Source organism: Xenopus tropicalis, chromosome 1 (genome assembly GCF_000004195.4).
Source record: "Xenopus tropicalis strain Nigerian chromosome 1, UCB_Xtro_10.0, whole genome shotgun sequence".
Lineage (NCBI taxonomy): Eukaryota > Metazoa > Chordata > Amphibia > Anura > Pipidae > Xenopus > Xenopus tropicalis.
The window spans coordinates 20,869,315-20,892,517 of record NC_030677.2 but is presented as its reverse complement, the minus strand read 5'-3'; the positions used below and the strand labels follow the sequence as shown (position 1 = coordinate 20,892,517).

The following is a 23,203-nucleotide window of genomic DNA, read 5'->3' as shown; positions in this document are numbered from 1 at the left end:
GATTTGCAAATAAACAAGAGACTAAAACTAAAGGAAATATGGAGAAGAGTATACAAATTTTCTGTTACTCATATGGGAAATAAATGTTCCAAAAGCTTTGGGATGAAGTTGCCCAACCTGTGCTACAGAAGCAGATACCACTCCCATGTCTGGGCTATCAGCTCCAAACTGAAACGCGACTGATAACAGGACTTCACATAAAAGGGTAAATAGCTACACTATATGGGCAAAAGTATGTGGACACCTACTTGACCAACATTACAAAAACAAAGATATTTATATGACGTTGGTCCTCATGTGGCCTTTGCCCTCTACTCTTCTGTAACGACTTTCCACTACAAGCTGGAATACTGTTGCAGGGATTGGCTTTTATTCATACAAAAGAGTTGGGCGACCAGGCCTGGCTCACACTGGCATTCAGATTCACCCCCCCAGGTGGTCATTTAGGTTGCTCTGTGCAAAGTGGTCAAGTTCTTCCTCTCCCATATCTGCTAACTCAGACATAGACCCCTGTATGGACCCTATTTTGGGCACTGGGACATTACAGTGCTAATACAGTAAAGGCCCTTCCCTAAAGTGCCACAAAGTAGGAGAACATTGATTTAATAAACAACACTGACGTAGCAAAAGTCTTGTGAGCCCAGCCATAATTACAGGTGTGTCTGTGTAATGCACACAACTAAAGGGGGACCCCAAGACTCAAATAAATGGTTCTTCTGAAGTACAAGGAGGATTCTGAGGACGGTTTGAGGACCAATGTGAATGGGCAGGTAGGATTTAGGAATTTATGTGGCCTTGTTCAGAGTTTTTTGGATACAGTATTGAGGAGAAGCTTTCCAGAACATTAACTCCCTAGAATTCTGCCTGTTAAGAATAATGGGTGCCCTACAACTTTGGCCACACACTAGAATACTGTAATACACAAAAAAGTAATTTTAATGCATTATAAATACCTTAATTCCCTTGCCCTATGATTTTGAGAAAAGATTGGTAAAAGACTGACCTATTTGGTTGGAAGCTGCCCAAAGAAATGTGTTGCCCTTTGGGGCTCCTGGCTAGATATACAGAATATCAGGAGGGGGATTTGGGAAGAAAGGTAGGACTTCCAGACCTAAATGTTGTACACGTACTTATAAATATGTAAGGAATAACTCACTTTGATGCCACCAATACGATGCTCCCCCCGGAACTCCTTTCCGTTCTTGAGCCAGTGGATGGTAGGGGTGGGATTCCCTGCGGCTGGGCACCGGAAGCGGATCGTGTTAGCAGCAGGGACTGCAGTTAGTTTCTTATCCATCTTCTCAGGCTGGGTCCAGCGAGGAGGTTCTAGGGTAAGAGGATACAAATAAAAAAGCTATAAAAGTGTATAAACATAGCATCTGACCTAGCATGGTGTAAATCTGCATTTGGCCTTCATTTTTTATTATTTGTAGTTTATTTAGTTATTTTATTTTTTGTTCTGCAGCTCTCCAGTTTGGAGCTGCAAAAGCTATCTGGTTGCTAGGGTCCAATTTACCTTAGCAACCAGGGAGTGGTTTGAATGAATAAGTTATAAAAAGTAACAATAACAGTTAAACTGTAGCCTCACAGAGCAATAGGATTTTGGCTGTGGCTGACCCCCATTCGAAAGCTGGAAAGGAGGAAGGATAAGGTAAATAATTCAAAAACAACAAAAAAAAAATAATGAAGACCAATTGAAAAGGTGCTTAAAATTGGCCATTCTATAACAGACTAAAAGTAAACTTAAAAGTGACCAACCCGTTAAGTCAATCTTCTGTTTCAGCCAGTATGAGATAAATAAGGGTCCCTATATTAATCTAAAGCACACGAATAGGAAAGAGGTACAGGTATGGGACCTGTTATCCAGAATACTCGGGACCTGGGGTTTTCCAGATAAGGGATCTTTCCATAATTTGGATCTCCATAGCTTAAGCTTACTAAAAAAACTATTTAAACATTAAATAAACCCAATAGGATTGTTAATAACTATTTATTTATATCTTAGTTGGGATCAAGTACAAATTACTGTTTTATTATAACGGAGAAAAAAGGAATCAATTTTTTACATTTTTAATTATTTGTTTAAAATGGAGTCTATGGACCTTTCCGTAATTCAGAGCTTTCACGATAAGGGTTTTCCGGATAACGGATCCCATACCTGTACTTAAAAAAGCATTTTATGACCACTAGAGGCACTGTTGATTTTCTTTTTAAAGTGGTATCTACTGTGCCTCTGTACACACACATTTATTATATTTATCTTTGTTATTTCTCTGTCAAAATAAATGGAAGATATACCCCAAGGGAACATGTTGGTGCTATATAAATATAGGATAATAATAATAATAAAAAGTGATAAACCCAATAATTAATACAATAAGCAGACAAGGGGCTAAAGTTCAACAACAATAACACACAATTATAAAATGTAAGCCTTCAGTTAAGTTCAACAACAGCTGTTGAGCTGAGCATCCTGGTATAGCCAATAAATGTAAAATAAAAACTTCTTTTTTAGCAGCCAAAGGAATAAATAGCACAGAAATTCCACTCAGTGATAAAGAACAGGTGGCAAACAGCCTGCTGGGTGCAAACACTCGGCTTGTTTGCTCTGCTCTATAATCTCGCCCCGGGTATGTACGCAGCCTGATCGCAGCACAAGATTGATTATTGCTGATTTACTGTATCTTGCATTTTATTTACAGTGCACCATTGGCACGGGATACGCCTCTGGACAATATTGGTGCAGGGCAGCTCGATATTCAGATCGATAGGATGATAAATATAAGAGTTTCACAGGAACAATATTAAACGTGTAACACACGTGATTCCCGGCGTTGGTTGGATGCAGGACACGGAGAGATGCGTAGTACCCCACGGGCATACATACATGTACATGGAACACAGTCATATCATGGACACGCTCACTTATGGGTGCAGTTATTTTATGCATAAGGCAAATCGCTTTAACACTATCCCCAGACCTTGCTGGAATTCTGTGAACTAGGCAAAGGCAAAAAGAACTTGATTTCATCGGATAATATTGGCACAGGTATAGGACCTGTTATCCAGAATGCTCGGGACCAAGGGTATTCCGGATAAGGGGTCTTTCCGTAATTTGGATCTCCATACCTTAAGTCTACAAAAAAATCGATAAACCATTAATTAAACCCGTTGGATTTTTTGCATCCAATAAGGGGTAATTATATCTTATTTGGGATCAAGTACAGTTACTGCTTTATTATTACAGAGAAAACAGGGTTATAGGAGATAGCTCTTAGTACAAGTTGCCCCAGGGACTGGTCCGATTGCCATCTTGGAGTCAGGAAGGAATTTTTTCCCCTCTGCGGCAAATTAGAGAGGCTTCAGATGGGGTTTTTTGCCTTCCTCTGGATCAACTAGTAGTTAGGCAGGTTATATATAGGCATTATGGTTGAACTTGATGGACGTATGTCTTTTTTCAACCCAACTTACTATGTTACTATGTAAAACGGAATCATTTAACCATGAAATAAACCCAATAGGGCTGTTCTGCCCCCAATAAGGGGTAATTATATCTTAGTTGGGATCAAGTACAGGTACTGTTTTATTATTACAGAGAAAAGGGAATCATTTAACCATTAAATAAACCCAATAGGGCTGTTCTGCCCCCAATAAGGGGTAATTATATCTTAGTTGGGATCAAGTAAAAGGTACTGTTTTATTATTACAGATAAAACGGAATCATTTAACCATGAAATAAACCCAATAGGGCTGTTCTGCCCCCAATAAGGGGTAATTATATCTTAGTTGGGATCAAGTACAGGTACTGTTTTATTATTACAGAGAAAAGGGAATCATTTAACCATGAAATAAACCCAATAGGGCTGTTCTGCCCCCAATAAGGGGTAATTATATCTTAGTTGGGATCAAGTACAGGTACTGTTTTATTATTACAGATAAAAGGGAATCATTTAACCATTAAATAAACCCAATAGGGCTGTTCTGCCCCAATAAGGGGTAATTATATCTTAGTTGGGATCAAGTATAGGTACTGTTTTATTATTACAGAGAAAAGGGAATCATTTAACCATTAAATAAACCCAATAGGGCTGTTCTGCCCCCAATAAGGGGTAATTATATCTTAGTTGGGATCAAGTACAAGGTACTGTTTTATTATTACAGATAAAAGGGAATCATTTAACCATTAAATAAACCCAATAGGGCTGTTCTGCCCCAATAAGGGGTAATTATATCTTAGTTGGGATCAAGTATAGGTACTGTTTTATTATTACAGAGAAAAGGGAATCATTTAACCATGAAATAAACCCAATAGGGCTGTTCTGCCCCCAATAAGGGGTAATTATATCTTAGTTGGGATCAAGTACAGGTACTGTTTTATTATTACAGAGAAAACAGGGTTATAGGAGATAGCTCTTAGTACAAGTTGCCCCAGGGACTGGTCCGATTGCCATCTTGGAGTCAGGAAGGAATTTTTTCCCCTCTGCGGCAAATTAGAGAGGCTTCAGATGGGGTTTTTTGCCTTCCTCTGGATCAACTAGTAGTTAGGCAGGTTATATATAGGCATTATGGTTGAACTTGATGGATGTATGTCTTTTTTCAACCCAACTTACTATGTTACTATGTAAAACGGAATCATTTAACCATGAAATAAACCCAATAGGGCTGTTCTGCCCCCAATAAGGGGTAATTATATCTTAGTTGGGATCAAGTACAGGTACTGTTTTATTATTACAGAGAAAAGGGAATCATTTAACCATTAAATAAACCCAATAGGGCTGTTCTGCCCCCAATAAGGGGTAATTATATCTTAGTTGGGATCAAGTACAAGGTACTGTTTTATTATTACAGATAAAAGGGAATCATTTAACCATGAAATAAACCCAATAGGGCTGTTCTGCCCCCAATAAGGGGTAATTATATCTTAGTTGGGATCAAGTACAGGTACTGTTTTATTATTACAGAGAAAAGGGAATCATTTAAACATTAAATAAACCCAATTTACGGAAAGATCCCTTATCCAGAAAACCCCAGGTCCCAAGCATTCTGTTTAACAGGTCCCATACCTGCATTTGCCTTCTTCTAACTTTTTCCAGCTATGTTGTATGCCTTATCTTTCTATTTAGGCCCCCTCCTACTAATGTCTCTCATTCAAACCACTGCCTTGTTGCTAAGGTAAGCAAGGCCTTAGCAACCAGAGAGTTGCTGAACAAAAAGTTAAATAAGGAAAAACCACAAATAAACACAAAACAAAAATACTTACAAAGTACTCATTTACAGTGAGTTCTGCGAGCCATTTTACTGCTTTTTACTATGATATTCCACGGTATTATAGGGGATTATAAACACCCAGCAAACACGCTGACCCATTTTTAGGTTCTGGCGCGCAGGGTAAGAATTCCAGGTGCAAATGAATAGAGAATACGGTATATCATGCAACTCCAGGCATTAGCATACCATATGTATACAAGTGGGGAACACACCAACTGGAATAAATTTAAATGTTAAGCATTGATAGTTGAATACATTTCCATTTATATATTGTGCTCAGTATTCCCCAGGTAATTGCTGTGTGCCTTTTTACTGGAGATGCCTGTTTGAAGGCTTTTCTCTCTTTTCCACGCTTTGATTTTCCAGGAAATCCATAGAATAAAAGCCACTTTGCATTTAATAAAGTCAACCTTACAGAATTGCCCAGCTGTGGCCAAGGCAGTGCCGCTAGTAAAGTGGTAAAAGGCATACATTGTAGGTGCAAGGCCTCTCAGGTTAAATCAAAGCATACCTATATGGCTACTCTCATACACACCATTGCGTTTGCCTTTTAATCCCTACCAATAATCAGGATGTATTTTCCTTCACATGTTAAATCCCCAAGATGCATTTCAAATTAGTTGCCATGATACCATGTATAGTCAATGTAAACTTACATACATATACAGGTATGGGACCTGTTATCCAGAATGTTTGGGACCTGGGGTTTTCCAGATAAGGGATCTTTCTGTAATTTGACTCTCCATAACTTAAGTCTGCTAAAAATCATTTATATGGAACAAACCCAATAGGCTTGTTTTGCCTCAAATAAGGATTTATTATATCTTAGTTGGGATCAAGTACAGGTACTGTTTTATTACTACAGAGAAAAGGGAATCATTTAACCATGAAATAACCCCAATAGGGCTGTTCTGCCCCCAATAAGGGGTAATTATATCTTAGTTGGGATCAAGTACAGGTACTGTTTTATTATTACAGAGAAAAGGGAATCATTTAACCATGAAATAAACCCAATAGGGCTGTTCTGCCCCAATAAGGGGTAATTATATCTTAGTTGGGATCAAGTACAGGTACTGTTTTATTATTACAGAGAAAAGGGAATCATTTAACCATGAAATAAACCCAATAGGGCAGTTCTGCCCCCAATAAGGGGTAATTAAATCTTAGTTGAGATCAAGTACAGGTACTGTTTTATTATTACAGAGAAAAAGGAAATCATTTTTAAAATTTAGAATTATTTGCTTATAATGGAGTCTATGGGAGATGGCCTTTCTGTAATTCGGAACTTTCTGGATAATGGGTTTCCGGATAAGGTCAGTAACCCAGATCATTCACAAGTTAGCTTTTACTGCTCTAGTACGGTTAGAATAATGAAAGTCAACATATGACTGGTTCCTATGGGTTCCTGCAATCAGCATAGATGGAAAATAAAGATATTAAGGAAGGCTAAGTCTCCCCAAAAAAGAGACCACTTGCTATATATACATATAAAATGATTTGTTCTCCAATGGTAAGTCTTCTATGGGGCAAATAAAAATGCCACCCTTCTCCCCTGGCTAATACAGCCCATGTTAAACTGCTTTTGAGGCTGGGAGCCCTATTCAAATCCCATAACATGGTTCTGAGAGTTCCAGGCTTGAAATGACAGGCCAATACAGGGTCCCTGCCGAACTGCCGCTACCTTTCCGGCTACATTTAGAAAGTAATTGTCTCTGTTCAGCATGAGGAATGGCTGCCAACTCCGTAGCCTCGTGAAAGAAATGAGGTTTTGTAGGATGACAGTAATGGTTTTTCTTTGTGATTTGCCTCCAAGCACACACAGCAGGATTTCTGTCACTCTGAGCAGAGGGCGAAGCCCTATAGCAGGTGTGGGACTTGGAGATTGTATTCCAAACCAAGTCTTTACAGGTTGGGTAGGATTAAACAGGGTAAAGAGCTATGTGAATAATTTTAGTCTTTTCCACACCATCCGATGCTACAAAATTCAACACAAATGAGTGTATTTATAGAAAGTTAATAATGCCTGCCTTCGTAATATCTCAGGAACATAAAGGAACCATCTGCTATTACGTATTTGCCAAGATCCACAAGAGCAGATGGTCAAAGATCAGGCACGGCACTCTCTGAAACAATACATGGATTGAAGGCAGAACATCACATGAAGGCTCCTACCAAGGATTAAGACTCAGGTGACGGAATACTGACAGTTTCATTCAGAATAAATGATGGCTTGTGACTGGAGAACGTTTATTCTCATCACATGTGAAAAACCATACTTAGGTGTCCCTGATAAACCTACGGCAGTGCAGGCTTAGGCAGGCCGAGCATTGATGCTCTCATTTTAACTTGGCAGTCCTTACACTGCAAATAACCTCTCTATGGTACTAATGCTCTTTTTTGGAGGTCAGTAGACTGATGAGAGAGTCCCTTACAATGAATCGCTTCTAGTTTCCTAAAATGGCCTACCAAAAGATCCTTATATACTGCAGCATATGTTACTGGAAGGTGGAGGGTAGCCTTCACGTAGTCAGTCAATCAATTGTGATATTTTCTATTTAATCTCTCTTGTTCCTTGGGTGTTTCTGTTAGGGTGACGACAGACAGACCTACTTAGGATTCCCTTTGCTTTGCATACAAATGAGGGAAGGTCTAATTACCTGCTTTTTATTTGGATCCACATTTCTCTACCTAAGTTGATTAGAAACCCTGCACAACACCAATGAGCCCCTATAAGTGTTTTAAAACCAGTTTGAATTTCGGGGCTGATAATGACTGCACTTTAAGACCCAGCTGAAAAGCTTGAGCTATAGAGTAGGCTGTTTGAGTAAAAAGGCACCAGTCTACCAGGTTGACAAGGTAGAATTCTAGTGAGCTCCATGCCTCTTTCTTGCCTCACAGCCAGGCCTGAACTGGCAATCTGTGGATTTAGGCAAATGCCAGAGGGCCTGCTGTAAAATGCCATAGACCAGTGACCCCCAACCACTGGCTCAGGGGCAACATGTTGCTCCCCAACCCCTTGGATGTTGCTCCCAGTGGCCTCAAAGCAGGGGCTAATTTTTGATATTCTGGCTTGGAGGCAAGTTTTGCTTGCATAAAAACCAGGTGTACTGCCAAACAGAGCCTCCTGTAGGCTGCCAGTCCACATAGGGACTACCAAATAGCCAATGATAGCTCTTATTTGGCACCCTTGGCTACATTTTTCATGCTTGTGTTGCTTATGGGTAAAAAAGTTTGGGGACCCCAGACACAGACAGTCACTATCTATTGGGCTAGTTACTGGGGGGCTGTTTTGGCCTCTGTTGGCAGGGCCTTTTTGAATCCCAGTCCGGGCCATGGGCCATGCCTAGTAGAGAACCAGCTATAACAGGTAATTAGCTGGTCACAATCAATTTTTGACAAGCCAATGAGCCTCCCCAAGGAGTTTGCAATATGGAATCTGGATCCCCAGTAGAGCAAAACAGCTGAATCCCTTGAATATTTTCCCAATATGTTTAGCTTGGAGCGAGATCTCAGTTCTGCCATTAAATGAGAAAGTGTTTCTAGCACAAGTCTGCCTACTGCAGTGCACACAAGGACGAGCAGTACTTGAAAATAAAAGATGTGCATTCAATGTCTCCTTCCTGCAATTTTCTCTTAAATAAATTCCGTTTTTGTCAGACTGTGGGAGAGAATCAATTCTGCCTGAAACCTTGAAAGAAAAAAAAATGTGATTATAGCAGGAACAGCCCAGTCTTGAGGAGTGTTCTGCCAGATGTTAATGAAACAGCAAATATATTACCCAACACTTGCCCATACCCTTAAGGAAAATGAACATTAATGGAAAAAGAAGAGATAAGCTCTTCCCTGTCTTTGCCTAAATACATACTATCAATCAACCGAGCTACTGAACTAGGAGACAATGTAATTGAAAAATACTTGCCTTATTTTTATTAGGGAACAGGGAGTATTGGATAAGCATTCCAATCACACATTGGCCTTTAGAAACCACTTGATTCTCTTCATAAACCAGAGACGAGAAACCCTTTCCTTCATAATAACTGTATCATCTGACATACAATGCTTTGCTGGAGCCCATTATTGTAACATATTACTTGGATATTCAGTGCCACCAGTCTACTGAGCCATAAGCAAAGGGTCAAGGGGCTATGTTGTTGCAGGGCCAAATGCTTAAAATTACTCATATTAGCAATAACCAAAATATTATGAGGATCCCATTAGCTGTTCTTTTTTTTTGCTTGCCTGAGCTAACTTCCCGTTAATCACTTAATGTGCAGCCCTATCCTACAACAAACAATTTTCTGCTTACCTGGAAGAGCTAACTCCTGTTAATCCCTTAATATGCAGCCCTATTCTACAACAAACTTTTTTTTTGCTTGCCTGGAAGAGCTAACTTCCTGTTAATCGCTTAAAGTTCAGCCCTATCCTACCACAAACTAATTTCTGCTTGCCTGGAAGAGCTAACTCCTATTAATCACTTAATGTGCAGCCCTATCTACCAACAAACTATTTTCTGCTTACCTGGAAGAGCTAACTTCCTGTTAATCACTTAATGTGCAGCCCTATCCTACAACAAACTTTTTTCTGCTTGCTTGGAAGAGCTAACTTCCTGTTAATCACTTAATGTGCAGCCCTATCCTACAAAAAAACTATTTTCTGCTTACCTGGAAGAGCTAACTTTCTGTTAATCACTTAATGTGCAGCCCAATCCACCAACAAACTATTTTTTGCTTGCCTGGAAGAGATAACTTCCTGGTAATCACATGACTTGCAGCCCAATCAAACAGCAAATTATTATATAGAAGAGATTAGCAAAGTTTAGCCTACTAGTGAAATCAATATGTCAGTAGAAGTCACATGGATAACACGGCAGCTGCACCTTAAGCAGGACAAAGGGTATTAAAACAAATAACAGCAATAAGAAAATTACATTTTAACAAAGATCTAAACATATAAGAAACCTTATTAAAGGTTAATCCAGAGGCAAATACAATCACCTTACAACAAATATTGCACAAATGGTATTTGCATTATTAAATACATTTCTTATCCCAGATCAAATTGTTTAAATAAACAAACCTGAAAACGCTCTAATACTAAATCCTGAGTCTTGAGTATTCGGGAAAAAAAGTCTGATTAATTCTCAGGCTTTGGAGGGATCACTGGTTGACAGTGAAGGTACCTCCAGTACACGGTGTGACTGCGCTTGAATAACACATTCCTATTGAGGGGACGCTGGGTGAAAACCAAGCTTGACTGAACAAGCAGACAGGCCATTTCCTGTCATTTCCAAGCAAATTTCTGCTCCAACTGGTGACAAGCTCTTAGACGTTGGCGCCACCAACATGTACATACATAGACATAGGCTATAACATTCATAAATATTATATATATGAAGTATACCTATACTACTATGAAGTATATATACAGTACTGTGTTAGTAATAGTCAAGGTACAGTGGCAAGGATATGACCAAGTAAAAGCAATAATCTGCCCTAAGTCTGCTGACATGCAGTACATCTAATTAAATATAAAAAGGGGCCACAAACCCATACCAAGAACATTTTGTTTTTTTTTTTACATTTTTATGCTTTTATGAAATAAGTATTTGATGTTGCCATATTATTATTATTATTATTATTAACATTTATTTATAAAGCGCCAACATATTTTGCAGCGCTGTACAATAGGTGGGTTTCATACATTGGACATACAGAGTAACATATAAAGCAATCAGTAACCGATACAAGAGGTGAAGAGAGCCCTGCCCAAAAGAGCTTACAATCTACAGGGAGAAAGGGTTGTCAAATAGTAAAGAAAGAAAGTCAGTTAGTCAAATATAAGTCAATTAGTAAAGAAAGAAATATATATCTCAAAGAGTGCAAATTTTCCTTTTGTTCCACTGCTTCCCACACTCCCTAAACAACCATGTTTTTACTGTAATTCGAAAGCCAACCCTTAGCTTTGTAAATATTGCATCACTTCTGTCCCATGGCCAGTCTGTCTGCTTAGAGAATTATCTATTGCACTGGAGACTCTTGAGAAATACAAGGAAAATGGAGCCTAATTTTATGTATTCTGTACACTTCCTTTTCTACAAATTTTCCTTATTTAGGATAGTAAGTAATGGAAGAGTGCATTCTGTTGGCCATTTTTTATATAACTTTAGAAAAATGACATGAGTGTATGTGTTTTTCAGCTCTAAAAATGATACTCCATCTGTATCTGAGGTATTGGTTTGTATAATTTAAGTGAGAATTCTCATGCCAAAGTCCACCAGTGAATCATCCAACGGATTCCATTGCTATAAGAATATAAATTATAAAATTGTTAAATATTTACATATATCATATCAACTATGCTTTTATAAAAGACTTCATGCTTTCTTTATGCCTGTGGCCTACAAAAGGTGTGTCTGAGACAGAATGATGAGGACTGCTCAGTCTCCATATTGTTCACCTTTTGTCCCACATTATACCAGACTTTGGTTGGGGGGCAGCCATGACAGCACTTGGTGGGGTGATGACAATATGAGCAGGGAAATGGGCTGGTAGGGTAGAAAAATGGGCGGGGCAGAGGTGGGCCTATTTGTATAAGGCAGGGGTGGGCAAACTTTTAAGGCCCCCATACACAGGCCGATAGAAGCTGCCGAGGCAGAAACCAGCGGCCTGGCCGACCGATATCTGGCCTGAAATTGGCCAGATATCGATCGGCCAGGTTAGAAAATCCAGTCGGATCGGGGACCGCATCGGCTCGTTGATGCGGTCCCCGAACCGACTGCCCCATGGCCGCAACTGTAATCCGATTGTTTGGCCCCAGGGCCAATAGAAGCTGCCGAGGCAGAAACCAGCGGCCTGGCCGACCGATATCTGGCCTGAAATTGGCCAGATATCGATCGGCCAGGTTAGAAAATCCAGTCGGATCGGGGACCGCATCGGCTCGTTGATGCGGTCCCCGAACCGACTGCCCCATGGCCGCAACTGTAATCCGATCGTTTGGCCCCAGGGCCAAACGATCGGATTATTTTTTTTTAAAGCAACTTGCTACCCGATATCGCCCACCCGTAGGTGGGGATATCGGGTAAAGATCCACTCGCTTGGCAACATCGCCAAGCGAGCGGATCTTATAGTGTATGGGGACCTTTAGGCTCAGGGCCACGTTGACATTTAAAATTTGACCAGACACCGTCTCCGCTCGTCAGTCCCCTAGGTTTTGCGTCGCTGCGCTTACATGCAGTCTTAACGCCAAGTCTCGCATGATGAGACTTGCGGAGTCGGGATTTTCTGAAAGACAGAAGATTGCGGACTGCGGTCTCTGATAGGAAAAGCGAGACACATCAATCCTCGGCAGGCCGGATTAAAAAGACCAACGGGCTGGATGTGGCCTGCGGGCTGTAGTTTGCCCACCCCTGGTATAAGGGAATACTGGCAGTGAAAAAGATGAGGAAAAAGAGGGATTTTTAGGGTTTACATTGCTGGTAAATTTGTAATACTGGCCTGGCTGTAGCTGCCAGCTAGGTCAATCAAGTACCGGCTGGGTGGCAACCCAAGTTCATATTCCTAAACTGTGCTATCCATGCACTGGTTCAACATGCAATATACTCTAAGTGCAAGTATCCATCCAGGAAAGGCTATGAGTGTTATCATGTCCAGTCCAAGAACCCAACAAGAGTTACGATGGTCGGTTTGTAGTTTATTTGGACACTTTAGGTACGTAAGTCCGAATTTAAAGACAAATCAATAAAACCTGTAAAGTGTCCTACGTGTAATACACCAACAAACATATCTTATACTTGGTATATGCAAGAGAACACTTAAGCAATATACTGACTCATAGGCTTCAAAACAAATATACATAGCAATTGTAAGCACACACAATGAAAAGGGAACACTTGTATGAATAGTACACTTACTCTTTCATCTAATCTCCTATTTAGCAAGCCAGATCACCAGGGGAGTGAAGTAAGCCTTTCTACCTACGCACTTTATTTTCATGGAACAGAACCTATACTGTATCATTATATATAAACGCAAGGCACGTCAATGAATGCAGATTTCCTGCAAGCTCTAGATTAGATGTCATGTCTGCTAAATATTTACATCTATGTAGGCTGGAGACAACAGCAGGTTCTGTAGCAGATAACCCACTAAATTTTTGTGGTTGGTGGTGGAGAAATACTCCAGTTTGTGTCGCAGGAGGCTGTTTATTTGTTTAAAAGAAAATTATCCCAAAAAAGCAAGCATTGATGGCAAAGGCTGGCACCATCCAACCCTCAATTACTTTCAGGCTCCCCTTTCAGAAGCACAGGAATAACAAAAATGTATTACAGAGGAATGCTTGTCTAATGCTGATTTTAGGGCAAAATGATGTCATCATAGAGAAAAATACACCAAAGGCAACACAATAGTGCAGACAGGCTTCCCACACCGGCCTGCTCACATGAATTCCACCCACCAGGAACTACCAAATCAACAGAATCATTTGAGTAAACAAAGCATACAATATATAGTAAAAGAGGCCCTGTATCTTGCTATAATTAACCTCTCATTCTGATTATGGTCTTGCATAAATATGAAAAGCAACCAACAGTTCAGTTACCAAGTCTAGAGGAAGAGACCTCTCAGATTCTGTGATTGTTGGGGTATGTTAAGGGTTCTAAGTGACTAGTATTTTAGTGTAATGGCTTGATGGCAATGTTATAAATAGGGAAAAAGGTATAGATTTAGGTCTGTATCAGGCTAGAGTAATTAGGGTTGCTCAGCTTGAAGGTCATTGATGAGGAACAGTGGTAAAGGCAATCCTAGCACTGAAGATCCTATTCCATCAACTACAGTCAACAATCAAAAAGGGTCTTTTTCTTGCTATAATTAACCTCCCATCTTGAGGATAGTCATGTACCAATATGCTAAGCAACCAACAGTTTAGCTACTAAGTCTAGAGGAACAGACCTCTCCGATTCTAAGATATGTGTGATTGTTGGGGAATGTTAAGTATTCTGACTAATATTGTACTGGAACAGATTGATGCCAATGTTATTAATAGGGGAAAAAAGTATAAATTTAGGTAGATAAGGCTGCTCAGCTTGAAAATCATTCATAAGGATCAGAGGCGGAGGCACTGAAGTCTGAAGACATGACACCATCAACTAGGGTCAACTATCAAAAGTGCTTATGTCTATACTGTGATAAATATGTGCTATACAGATCAGGCAACTCTCCATGCAAGTATCCATGTAAGCTAGGCTGTGAGCAGGCTGTGTTATCAAGTACACACTAAGAGAACTATCAGTATAGTTCATATGGTCAAGTTGTAATCCATTAAGGCATTTGGGTATGTATAAGGTATGTATAAACTTAATTTTGTTAGATAACTAATATCAAGTGCCAACATATGCAACACTATTCTGAGTCCTCAAGACTCTGAGCCACCTCAGCACTTCATTTATTATTTTAAAAAATAGTTTTGTTTAAAATAAAACTGTATTCTTAAAACCATAAAATAACTGTATTTTATGGCAGAAAGTAAGTAAAATAAGCAAAATGACCATTATTGATAGGTGTAGGGTCAGATAACCAAGTTCAATATAAACCTTTTTCCCAGTTCTTTAAACTTGGAAACATATTTTCTGAACATTTATTGGACATGGAAATCTCCCATAAACTCCAATAATACAGTTCTCAGCTGCTAAACCTATGAACTACATCTTGTTTAGAACCAAAGTTAAATCATCCACAGATGATATTCTGCATTGGCTTAAGAGCCCGTTGATGGCAAAATCCAGAAAGTCCATATATTTGCTTTCATCCACTTGTGCACTCAAACATCTGTGTATAATTTATATTATATGCCAAACCAAATCTCCAGCAATATAAAAACTGATCAAGTTTTTCTTTAACTGGAAAACTATTTACATTGCGTCAAAAGAAAGAGAACTTTTCCTAATTAAAAAGTCAATAGAGATTTGTGCTCTTTTACATACATATCAGCATTGGGGAAAAAAAAAAAGTCTGGGAACTTGAGCTACAAGAGAAACCTGTTTTGAAACATTATATTACTAAAGGGCAGGAGTATAAATGATCCAAAACTGTATGGACATGTTTAGTTTTACATACAAGAAAACTTGAAGATGATGCAAGTAGATGAAATACATTTGACTCATTAAATGACATGCCTAATAATCCAAGCGGCTCAACTCACACTGAAGAAACATTATGGCTTCCCTAGCTGTTTGGAGGAATAGCATGAAATCTGGGCAGCTCACAAAATGACCAATGGGCTTCAAAGAATGGCCATCACAAAGAAAGCATTGACTTGTGGTTGCAATGGCTGGTCAACTGAAATTAAAGTCAAACGTGAATCTATGATGGGTGGGGAACGAAAGACGAACACAATCACAAAAACCAATCAACTCAAAGACAGGAAACAACATGTCTACCAAAGACTGGCCAAAGGAAGGACATGGATCCAAAAACTCAAGTCAATGTGAATGATAAAAAGCTCTAAACTCAAATATAGGATTAAGAACCTACAAAGACTGGTCAGTTCAAAGAAATGACTTGTATTTAGAGACTGGTTCCACTAAAAAAAATGTCTGCAATAACATTCAGCACCGTTTGAGCAACCTTTCTACTTGATAAAGAGCATATGTGGCTCCTGTTTCATTCCTTTCTTCAACTGAAAGTTGAACGTTTACTGAACACAAAGTACATATGATGTAAGGAATGGCTTGTTAGACTTGTGATAAACTGAGGAACTAGAAAAGAACAGTAAAGCCTCCTAAAGGAATAAACATCTGAGAAATAAAAATAAATTCCTCTTACCTCTGTCTTCGGTTTCCTCATCATCATCATCCTCGTCGTCACCAGATGATGGCAAGTCTGAAAACCAGAAATATAAAATGGTACAATTTCTCAACATTAGTCTGCTTAGGCTCAGTAAATGTAATAAAAGATGCAAGGTTTTACCAGGTCTAGTTACCCATAGCAACCTATCAGATGTTGGCTTTCAAAAGGCTTCTATCTCAAATAACCCAGTAATGACACATTTGTTTAAAGCGAAAGTGCCCAAAACACATTACATATAATCAACTCTCGGCTATTTGACTTCTGGCAAACACCTTAATCTAATAAAAATTTGATAAGCAGTCAAATATTAGCCAAGACCTTAAATTTCACATTATGTTTGACATTTTTAACCCAGCAGTTTCCTACACGCCCTGACAACACATTTTTTTCAATATTACAAAGTGAAAGGGTAAGTAAAGACATTTCCTGAGCTGTTCATAAAAAGTTTACATTCCCCCGACTGCCTGTAAGAGCTGCCTGTCTGGTGCCATTTACCATTACTCATTTTGACTCTAAGTGCAAATGTTTCTTCAACTATATAGGATGGAAAGCTGTTCATTTTAGCTCAGACTTTTAAACTGTTTTGGTAAGTAAGAGTAATAATGGGAAGTTTACGAACTTTCTCTCACAAAGCAGCAGTTCTGTTATGCTTTATGGCTGATATTCTAGCCATCTATATTGCAGGGCATTTAGACCACAGTGGTCACAGATCAATAGTGTAAAACTAAAAACCTATTTAAGTCTTATATGACAGTGAAGAAAGCTTTCTCTAAATTCTTCAGTCAGCCATACAAAGGCTGATATAAACTTCCAACTTTGCCCCTCCAGACTGAGCTGGTAGCCTAATTGGCCATATATGGGAACAAAACAATGGTCTGTCTGACTACAGGTATCCGGAAACCCGTTATCCAGAAAGCTCTGAATTACGGAAAGCCCATCTTGATTTTAATCAAATAATTCAGAATTTTAAAACTGATTTCCTTTTCCTTTGTAATAATAAAACAGCATCTTGTAATTGATCCCAACTAAGATATAATTACCCCTTATTGGGGCCGGAACAGCCCTATTGGGTTTATTTAATGGTTAAATGATTCCCTTTTCTCTGTAATAATAAAACAGTACCTGTACTTGATCCCAACTAAGATATAATTACCCCTTATTGGGGGCAGAACAGCCCTATTGGGTTTATTTAATGGTTAAATGATTCCCTTTTCTCTGTAATAATAAAACAGTACCTGTACTTGATCCCAACTAAGATATAATTACCCCTTATTGGGGGCAGAACAGCCCTATTGGGTTTATTTAATGGTTAAATGATTCCCTTTTCTCTGTAATAATAAAACAGTACCTGTAATTGATCCCAACTAAGATATAAATAATCCTTACTGGAGGCAAAACAATCCTATTGGGTTTAATTAATGTTTTATTGAATTTTTAGTAGACTTAAGGTATGGAGATCCAAATTACAGAAAGACCCCTTATCTGGAATACACTCGGTCCCGAGCATTCTGGATAATGGGTCCTATACCTGTATTAGGTAGTTTGGAAATCCCTGTTAATTCAGTCCTCTGCTTCTCTTGGGGCGAAATGATCACATGAGCCAGATTTGCCCAGCAAATGGGCAAAATCTGGTGATCTGGTTATTTTACCAAATAAGCAGGTCTTTGGTATATGGTTTGGGGTAGATCAGACTGCTGACTGGATAAATGCATTGAATGGGGTGTGGCCTAAAATCTTAAGAACTATGGTTATCAGTGGCTGTTGGGAATATGAGAGTTAATCAGCACACTCTGCATATAATAAAAGAGCCCAGAATCTAATAAAGAATACAGAGCTTCATTGGAGTATATCCATTGTGTCATAGGGCTTCTATATATATTAATTGGTACAGTAGCTTTATAACTGAAGCACTGTATTTACAAACAGAATGTTGAGGGCTTAGTTTTGTTAGAATGCAGTTCTAAGTTTTGTTATTTATAAACCAAACGGATCTTCAAGGCAAGATATATGCAGAAACTATACATATATTTTATAAAATCACCACCATATTATGGATAGGGAAGAAAGACCAGTACAATCATGTATATGGAGGCAGTATTAGCACAGACAGTAAATCAGGAACACATTACAGTTATGCTTAATGATTAGCTGGGCTAAAAGTGTATAAGGAGGGACGATCTGTAAAAATATCAAGATGATGGTTCTTCCTACGATCCAAACATATCTTTGATCTACCATCTTACTGGAGTCACAGCTGCTTTCTATTGAAGACACTGCCAGCCCGCCCAACTATTGCCTCTGAATTGCCCCTTGATCCAAAGCATTTTAATGCAATTTTATAGACAAAAACACATTTTTTAGGAACTCATAAGTTCTCTGGACTCCTCTCCTGTTACAGCTTTATGGGCGTAAGGAGGGGTGGGAAGGGATCGAAAAGCTCCTTTGACTATTTAATTGATCTGACCTCGAAATGTCTCCTGGAATCTTAAATAATGTGTGATTAAAAGCAGATGTATATCACTCTGACAGAGTGAGAGAAAAAGAAATAGCAATCCCCCTTCTAAAGCCTTTGTTTCTTTATTTTTAGGGCTTAATCCTGGCCAGAGACAGTCACTCCCCTGGAAGTTCTACAGGAATCCCACAAATTCTACTGGTAGTAAACGCAATGGAGGAAGGAGGGAAAGCGATGCTTACCCCCTACATTAAACAAAAATATGCCCCCATCGCCGTGCCGGATCTCCTTAAAAAGTAGAAAGATGTGGGTTAATTGACTATCAACAGCTGGATTTGATAATTAATTCCATGCGCCGCTAATTGTTTTTTAACTCAGGGATAATGAATTTGTTGTGGTTTGGGCTGTGTACACATGGGGCATTCCATTTACCGGATGAAAGAAAAATAGGGCTCAATAATCTTTAAGGATGTGTACACACTGGCATTCATTAAACACTATAGAATCCCCGAATATAGATAAACAGATAGGTCACGCATTATATTTTGTGCATTTGCCCAACCTTTGTTCATGTTCATATGGCCCCACGTTTATGTAGCACTAAGAATAAATAAATCCCATTTTTCTTGTAAAGAGGAAATATCATGTAGAGACTCTAACCAACTTAAAAAGACCATAGTTACTGATAGGGAAATTCGAGAGACTTCACATTTATTGCAAGAATTTTGATTCATCTGTAGAAGTTTAATTTCTATATACGGTACATATGTTTGTAACTTTAGTAGAAAGGCATGAATCGATGGGAATGTCACATTTTCCTTTGCAAATCAGTGGGTAGTGTTACAAAATCCTCTTTGGCCCTTTAGCCCAATTATGAACCCTTTTCACCACCATATAACAGCAAGTGTCCAGCAAACATCTGATTGGTTGCTATGGGTAACTAGACCTGGCACAAACATTACAACAAGCATTACTGGAATCAAAAAGGGAATTAATTCAAAGCAGATTCAGAATTGGCCCATTTGGACAAATTAAAAAGGGTACAAATGTTATCTGCCCACAGGTGCCCATTATATAATAAATGCCAGAGTCCTGGTACATAATAACTACCTGTTACTCTGATGGTGAAATTGCGCAGAATCTCAGTAGAATGCCAAAGTCTGCAGCTGTATATCCCAGAGTCATCGTAGGAGATGTTGATAATCTTTAATAGGCCCTGCCTTGTGTTTGTTCTGTTGTTTGGAACAATGGCGATACCATCCTTAAACCATTTGGTAGTCGTGGAAGCATCTTCCGCTGCACAGGACAACTCAATGGTTTCTCCAATTGTAAACATGAGCTCATCGAATGGGGGCTGTTCCACCGTGATATAATCTAAAAGAAAAGGAAACGCTTACTTTGAGTTTGCAGGGAAAAAAAATACTTACAGGATGGTAGTTTATCAACCAATAATAACTTTTCACATGCTGGTTACACTGGTAACTACCTTACTTATAAGATTCATTTTGACATCAATGCAAATACCAATGCACACAAATACCGATACTCAATATCAGTTCAGGAGCTCCATGGGGGACAATTTAAAGGTCAATGACGAATGCTAATGCTCTAAAATGGTAGCAATGAAGAAAGCAACCTCTTCTTCACTTCCACATGGTTGCCAATGCCTCCATCCCGTCTCTTCTGATGAAGTGTGTACACCCTGGACCTGGTGGTTCCTAGAATGGGTTACACAAACAGATGCACCACACTTGCGTCCAATGAATCCGCTGCAAACATTGTTTTGAATGCACATACCAGAAGTGACACAACCCCCCTTTGACAACGCTAGATGCAACTTACATAGTGTACTGGATTTATTTAGCTAAATTGCTTTATTATGGATAATTTTGGTAAAAGTGCACTTGCATTTTTAAATGACCCCTTATACAAACTGCCTCTTATTGTTAAGCCCCCTAGCTTGTTAAATTTTGAAAATAAAAATTCCATAACCCCTCTATACTTAAATATAAAAGCCATATAGGGATTCTGTCATGATTTTTATTTCTAAATTACACTGTTTACATAGCAAATAATTCACTCTGCTATTTAAAATGTTATTCTTGAACCAACAAATGTATTTGTAGCTGTAATATTGGTGTGTAGGCGCCATCTCAGTGCATTGTGCCTGAGTCTGAGCTTTCAGCCAGCGCTACACATTAGAACTGCTTTCAGCTAACCTATTGTTTCTCCTACTCCCATGTAACTGGAGGAGTCCCAAGCCGGACTTGGATTTCTTACTATTGAGTGCTATTCTGATACCTACTGGGAGCTGCTATCTTGCTCCCTTCCCATTGTTCTGCAATCACTCTAACTTGCAGCGCAGCAGTAAAGTGTGACTGAAGTTTATCAGAGCATATCAGGCTGTGGCACCCTGGGAAATGAAGAATATGGCTAGCCCCCTGTGAAATTTTGAAATTTAATATAAAAACATCCATTTTTGAAAAACATATTTCAATGCAGGATTCTGCTGGAGAAGCTCTATTAACTGATTAGTTTTGTAAAAAATATGTTTTCCCATGACAGTATTCTTTTAAGGGAAGACTGATATTTAGTGACCTACACAAATAAGTCCAAGCTACCTATAGCTGAGGATTGCAAGAAGGGCAATATTTTTTTGTAAGTCTAGAAAAACATATCTCTGAAAGCATCGGCAAGTCTTCGAGTTGCATATTAGGCTGAGTTCCCTGCAGGCAACACTCAGCGTGCTTGTCAGCTTAACTCAAAGTTGGCAAGAAAGCAGTTTCAACGCTCCGGTAAGAACCCATGTTTCACTTTAATTAACTTTTCTCATACGGAGGACAAGCCTTTTCAAGTTGTTCAGTAGATGTGCTCACCAAAACACTTCAATTTGCATGGTTAATTAAATTTCACTTTTTTTTTTTTGAACAATGAAGTTTCATCGGCATCACACCCAGCTGACAGTAAAATTCAAAACTGTTTTGCGAACCTAAGCTGTTAAGTAATTGCAACAGTGCGCCTTTTATTCTTCCTCTATTTACGTAAAAAAAAAAAAAAAAAAAACATCCAAGGGGGGCAACTGCTTATTTTAGCTCAAAAGCTGCCCTTGACTTCGGGATGACGGCTAAACCAATTTAGAAAATCAAAATAAACAAAAAAGCTGTAAAAAAATGTGCAGTCAATTTACTCTCTGCTCATGTTTCCCGTCAAATAGTTTTTGTCAGGGCGACGTTTAGACATTCTTGGGTTTACAAATCTGCCCAGAAGGCCCGTCACCGCGCAACCCATTGGATCAAGCTTGTCAGAATAATTACGCAAGTGATAAACAGTTTTTCATTGCTAAATGCTCAATTTTCTTTTCATTCCTTCAAGAAAAAAAAAAAAATTGCAACAAAAAGGGAAACAAGATCTCTCTCGTTTTCCACAGTAGAGATGTTTGTGTGAAGGCTTCACTGATGCTATCACTTTGTTAAATCTACACGCGCCATAATAGGTCCCTCTCTGAGTCACAGCTTAGATATTGGAGCCATCAGCAACAGTTTCTTTAGTGGCCTGCCCAAGTCAATTGTAAAATGCTCAGGTTTGCCCCAATTTTCGGTATAATAAGAAGAGGTATCATTACCATTCCAAAACTATCTTTTGAAGAACATGTTAATACGCAAAGCAAGTTCAAGTACTTATTTGTACTGTTTAGGATTAAAGAAGAAAGCATGTTGCTCCCCCAAGCAATTGTTGAGTTCTACCAGCTTTTTGGTGGTTCCAGGGAATGTAGCTGAACAAATGTTGGAGTAGCACTGGCTAATGGGTAAAGCTGGCCATGTACGTACCAATAAAATCATACAAAGCCTAGTTTTGTATGATTTTCGGACCATGTGTGGGCTCCAAATTATCGTCCCGATACTTTTTGTACCATGGTAATCGGTTGTTTAGTCGATCGGCCAGGTTAGAAAATTTCGGTTGGCTAACGAAAAAATCTGAGCATAAATTGTGTATCTGACGACATCCATGGGGGACCTACAATGGAAGTCACTTTCGTATGATTGGTGTCTGCCAACTACTTCATTCAGTCTGAATGTAAGTTTCACATCGTTGCATTTAAACGTACGACCAATATACAAACGTTGGTCGGAAGAAGACTAAAATCTGAACGTGTATGGTCACCATAACCTATAAAGGATCTAAGGTGTATTAATCCTTAGGTTCAACCTTTCAGTTGGCTTATGTTGAGACACTCACTTATGACGGGTAAGTTCTGTATAAAGGGACACATAAAATCCCCCAGTGTCCCCTATAAAGACAACCCAAGGCAGGTGAGGTAGGAGATAAAGGTATATAAATATAATATATATGCAAGGTATAAAGTAGAATATAAAAGTCAAGTATACCATCTTATAAAATCACAAGGGCCTGACATGATAATGCTGACTAGCTAAGACCCTACATGCACTCTGCTATTTGCACAGCTATAACCACAGAGCACACAGACAGTTGTAAAAGGGGCATCATATACTTTTTAGATAAGGTATGTCATCCTCTATAAAAGGCTAAGACTTTCAGGGTCTCATTGGAAGCTGTTAGTCTTTCTGTTCTGTGTTGCTGAAAGCTTCCACAAGACTCAGTCTTTGATTAATGAATAAAAATC

The 23,203-nt window shown here is 38.9% G+C and overlaps 1 protein-coding gene across 6 annotated transcripts in view; it reads right to left on the bottom strand.

Annotated features, from left to right (window-relative positions):
• The window catches only part of fgfr3 (fibroblast growth factor receptor 3 (achondroplasia, thanatophoric dwarfism)), a 67,802-nt gene that overhangs the window by 18,928 nt on the left and 25,671 nt on the right, over positions 1-23,203 (bottom strand). For all 6 annotated transcript variants that reach the window (XM_012957289.3, XM_012957306.3, XM_012957299.3 and 3 more), the window contains 3 exon segments: positions 19,672-19,935; positions 16,086-16,142; positions 1,157-1,326 (listed from right to left, as the gene is read on the bottom strand). In XM_012957289.3, the coding sequence (XP_012812743.1) occupies positions 1,157-1,326; positions 16,086-16,142; positions 19,672-19,935 (491 nt within the window).